The 3,247-nt window shown below is 41.6% G+C and overlaps 1 protein-coding gene across 1 annotated transcript in view; it reads right to left on the bottom strand.

Moving 5' to 3' along the window:
- RPS6KA3 (ribosomal protein S6 kinase A3) overlaps positions 1–3,247 on the bottom strand; it is a 131,143-nt gene that overhangs the window by 125,426 nt on the left and 2,470 nt on the right. The window contains exon 3 of the mRNA XM_042782663.1: positions 2,803–2,988. Coding sequence (XP_042638597.1) covers positions 2,803–2,988 — 186 coding nt within the window. The remainder of the gene's footprint in view (positions 1–2,802; positions 2,989–3,247) is intronic.

Raw genomic sequence — 3,247 nt, 5'->3', positions numbered from 1 at the left:
GTAGAACAGAAGAGCCACCAATTCTTTGATGGCAATCTCTAACAGTCAAATATCCAAAAACATACCTCCATCTTTTAATTAACTCTTTAAGAAGAGTTCGGAATTCACCTACACCATTTAGGAAGCTATTTGTTTTTTTAGTTCGTACCAACCCTTACTTTGCTTATGTAGTACTTCCTTTATTATCCTAAATTTGCTTCTTGAAACATTCTGCCTAGTTCTAGCCTGTATCATGTTTTGACTCAAGCTTGATCAAGTTCAACCACAAAGTTTTTTGTTTTGAACACCATGAGACCCATGGGCGCTCCTAAAGCAGGAAGACTACTATGTAAGTGAATGAAGAACTGCCCGTGTTTTTGGTTAGGTACTCGGGTCTTTTAAAATAGTTCATGCTTCAATGTAAAATTCAATGTTAAGAACAGAGATAAGATCCATAATCACTGTTCCTGATCTTCAGGATTCATTCATTGTACATTTACTGGGCCATCATGTGCCAGGCACTGTGTTAAGTGCTGAGAATACAGAGGAAAAAAAAGGGTCTGCTCAAGAGTTCAGAGTCTACTAGAGGTGAGACTATAACATGTAAACTCCTATACAAACCAACTTTGAAATCTTTTAGTCTGCAGAGAAATCTTCTGACATATTGGTGCAAATAAATTACTATTAAGAAAACATCAATACTCTAATAAAATGCCATTATATTCTAATAGGAACCTAGGGGGAAGAGAATGTCAGAGGCATATCACACCTCTAAAAGAAAATTCTCAACCCTTTCTCCTCACTGGCTTCAATATTTCCAAATATGTAGTGGAAGTAATTTACCTGGAGCAGCCGAACACCCAAAGTTAACAAAACATTGAAAAGCTATTTGTTAAAATCTAGTTTTGTTTGACATACCTTATGCCAGAGTATCAAGGAAATTCTCTAAAAAATGGCAAATTGTAGAGTCCTATCTGCAAGATCTGGAAAACATGACAGTAACTTAAGTACCTAGGCTTTAAAATGAGACCTGTTACAGTACTCTAAATTATTTCTGAAAAATACATGAATTCTAACTACTGGCTTCTTTATACCCTGAAGTTCTCCACAAAGGATTCTGAAGCAGCTTCGCCCAATATAAAGCAAAGCATATGAATTATATCCACTTGGCTTTGAATTACGGCTCTGCCATTGATTATTTACATCTGTTGTCCTCAATTTCTGGGATTCAATCTTATCTGTAACAACAGGTATGGGCAATACTGTGTCATGTTGTTGTTATTAGGTGCCATCGACTCATAGCGACCCCTCCTCCTTGGGTTTCCGAGGAAGTATCACTATGTAAGTAGATTACCCCATCTTTCTTCGGAGGAGTGGCTGGTGGGTTTGAACCACCAGCCTTCTGGTTAGCAGTCAAGTGCCTTGGGCACTATGCTGTGTCATAGGAAGGAAAAAATGAGCTAGCATACACAGCAGCTGGCATATAAATACTCAAACCAAAAACCAAACTCACTGCCATCAAGTTAATCCCAACTCATAGCTACCTCCAATGGGTTTCCAAAGCTGTAAATCTTTATGGAGGTAGATTACCCCATCTTTTTTCTGCTTAGCAGCTGATGGGTTAGAACTAAGGACCTTTTGGTTAGCAGCCAAATGCCTTAACTACTACAACACAAGAGTTCCTAGTGCTCTATTTAAACTAGTGCTAAATAAATCCTAGTTTTCTGCTTTCCTTATCCAAATGTATGCTATATAGAAAAAAAGGTGGAATTTTTAGTAATTTCCCTACACATTGATACATGTCAAGCACAAATGAGGACTGATTTTGATTTGCAAATGTTACTGTTTACATCTAAAAATGAAGCACAAAGCAAATTCAATTTCTCTCAACAAGCTCAGGACACTTTGAGAACATTTTTTGCTAACCTTTTAGTTATATTATTAAATGGAAAAAGATTTTTCTGAAGGAAAAAAAAAAATGAATGAAAAGCGCCCCCTGGCAAATAATTTTTCTCACTCTATCCAAAGGACGTTGAAAAATTCCGACTTTCTTAAAGAAGACTTACAGTCCACTAGGCTGGCTAACATGATCATTTTAAATGAAATTCCTGTAATTCTGCCAGTCTTAAAAATATGATTTTGTTATTTCGTTTATTTGTTTAGGTAACATTTCGTTTAGGTTTTAAAAGTATGATTCAAGTCGCAAAATACTAAGCACCAATCGTAAACCCTATTACAACTCTTGCTTGCGCTGGAAAGAGCAAGCGAACATTTTATAAAACAGTGAAGGTGACTAGGAGAAAGCGGAAAAGCTATCTGAAGTCAGCCCCCTCCCCCCTCCATTATGCCCGAGAACGCAAGTGTCCCGCATCTCAGATCAAACACAGCCCCGGTCTCACTGACGTAACCAGTAACCCTATCCACCTCTCACACTGCGGAGGCCGGCAGGGCCATCGGCTGCCGCCAAGTACACCACTCATCAGAGCCTGTCCCGTCCCACCCCCGCGTTTCAGTCATGCTTTCCAGAAATGGGGTCACTCACTCAGGAACTATTACACACACTCAGCCTAGCATCCTGTAATCCCCCAAAGTCCGCGGTAGGGAGAAAAGACAAAAAAAGTAAAGGAAGAATCGCTGACGCGCCACCATCAGGAACTAATTTTCCACTCCGGAGACCAAAACCAAACCAAACCCGCAGCCATCGAGTCGATTCCGACTCATAGTGATCCTGTAAGACAGAAAAAACTGCCCTATAGTGTTTCTTTACGGAAGTAGACTGCTATATTTCTCCAAGGGAGCGGCTTGTGGTTTCGAATCGCTAACCTTTTGGTTAGCAGCCGAGCACTTAACCACAGCGACACCAGGGGTCTTTCCACTCGGGAGAAGCGCGCTAATACCCTGGCAAGCGACTTGTCTGGATTATGTTCGCAGACCCCGACTTGGTGCTGGGACAGGGACGGCTGCTTAAAACTCGGAGGGGGGATGTAGCCGGGGCAATTCTGTTTGGCCCTGTTGTGGGCCCGAAAAGGGCATACACAAGGCACTAGGATGGGTGTTTCAGGGACGGTTACTAGATCCCAGGCTAGGAAAACCAGAAAGACCTTTAGGGCGGCCCTTGATATCCTTGACTATCACCTTCTCACCTCCATGGGCAGGAAACTCAAGTTTAACTCGCAAGGGCAGAGTCCTCAGAAATGGATTTGGGGCGCGGGGGAGGGAACCCTCAGGGTCCCACTTTCTCCATCACAGAAAGCGCTGCAGCAGATGA

The sequence above is a fragment of the Orycteropus afer genome, unplaced genomic scaffold (genome assembly GCF_000298275.1).
Source record: "Orycteropus afer afer isolate SDZICR_OR568_19922 unplaced genomic scaffold, OryAfe1.0 scaffold00404, whole genome shotgun sequence".
NCBI classification, from domain to species: domain Eukaryota; kingdom Metazoa; phylum Chordata; class Mammalia; order Tubulidentata; family Orycteropodidae; genus Orycteropus; species Orycteropus afer.
The sequence above is the reverse complement of the archived record's forward strand: the minus strand, read 5'-3'. Positions and strand labels throughout refer to the sequence as shown.